At 42.7% G+C, this 1,206-nt stretch overlaps 1 protein-coding gene across 1 annotated transcript in view; it reads right to left on the reverse strand.

The window, feature by feature from the left end:
* The window catches only part of LOC104704687 (disease resistance protein TAO1-like), a 3,911-nt gene extending 2,960 nt beyond the window's left edge, over positions 1 to 951 (reverse strand). The window contains exons 1-2 of the mRNA XM_019227086.1: positions 455 to 951; positions 7 to 333 (exon numbers count right to left, since the gene is read on the reverse strand). Of these exons, the coding sequence (XP_019082631.1) occupies positions 7 to 333; positions 455 to 951 (824 nt within the window). The remainder of the gene's footprint in view (positions 1 to 6; positions 334 to 454) is intronic.

A 1,206-nucleotide genomic window follows, 5' to 3' on the forward strand; every position in this document is an offset into this window, starting at 1 on the left:
CAAAACAACTCCTTCTGTAACTCAATCTTCGCATCGTACACATCATGTCGATTCAAATGTCGTCTCTTGATATCCCCTATACGTGCAGTTAGTTTGAACTGATGGAGAGACAGTTCGTTAAGTAAAACTCTGGAGATGGTAGTCTTACCAATACCTGATGGACCCCAAATTCCTATCATCCTTACTTCATCCGTGTGTAAGCACAACAATGAATAGATACTTGTCATATGAGCTTGAAGGCCAACATAGTCATCAAAATCCCTCGAGGGTGTTGTTTGCAACTCACCCAACACATCTATGGCAATGGTAGCGATCATATCCGCTTCACTTTTCCTAAAAATGAACAGTATTGATCAATTACAAAGAAACGAACATACTTGGATTGTAATTATTGTTGCATATATAACAGAAAAGTATGACTATGAATGGGTTAGAAAAGGTAATAGTCGACTACCATTTGTCAGATTCCACCCCGTCCCCGTGTATATTTGCCGCATCGCTCAAAGCTTTCCTCCATAGCCGCTTTACCTCCTCTGATTTCCCAACACATGTTTTTTTAAAGGCCTTGCCAAAATCTCCTCTATGATGCCTCACATCAGCTGGTTTAACTTGATGGAAAATGGTCATCACTTTTTGACCCAACTCATCTTTACACTTCATAACCTCCACCAATTCGTTTAGACACCAACTCGAAGAAGCATAGTTCCTCGAGAATATGACAATCGTGATCCTGGCATGTTTTATAGCGCGTAAAAGCTCAGAACCAATAGAGACTCCTCTCTCCATCTTATTATCAATGAATGGTGTGATACCCTTTCTTTGAAACTCCCCCAAAATGTGAGTGAGAAGGTTTTTGCGGACGTCCACTCCATGGAAGCTCAAGAAGACTTGGTGTGTCAATGTACGAGACACAGAAGGTGGACCAGATGAAGGAGATAAAGAAGCAGCCATTTCCTTTCTTNTTTGATAGGTTTGTAACGAGGCTAGGAAGCTAAAAGCAAGGTTTGGAACAGCAGGAGCAATCGGAGCAGAAAGGAGTTGAATTGGAGCAGAAAAGCTGATTTTAGACCCAGGAGCACATGCTCTCGATTTCCGAGCACATGCTCCCAACTCTACGGATTCATGACGACACGTGGCAAGCATCTAGGCGCCGATTCCCTGCCTAATTCCCCTTATTTTGGGCGATCCTTTGTGAGAGAAAGAGGG

Source organism: Camelina sativa, chromosome 7, assembly GCF_000633955.1.
Source record: "Camelina sativa cultivar DH55 chromosome 7, Cs, whole genome shotgun sequence".
Classification (NCBI taxonomy): Eukaryota; Viridiplantae; Streptophyta; class Magnoliopsida; order Brassicales; family Brassicaceae; genus Camelina; species Camelina sativa.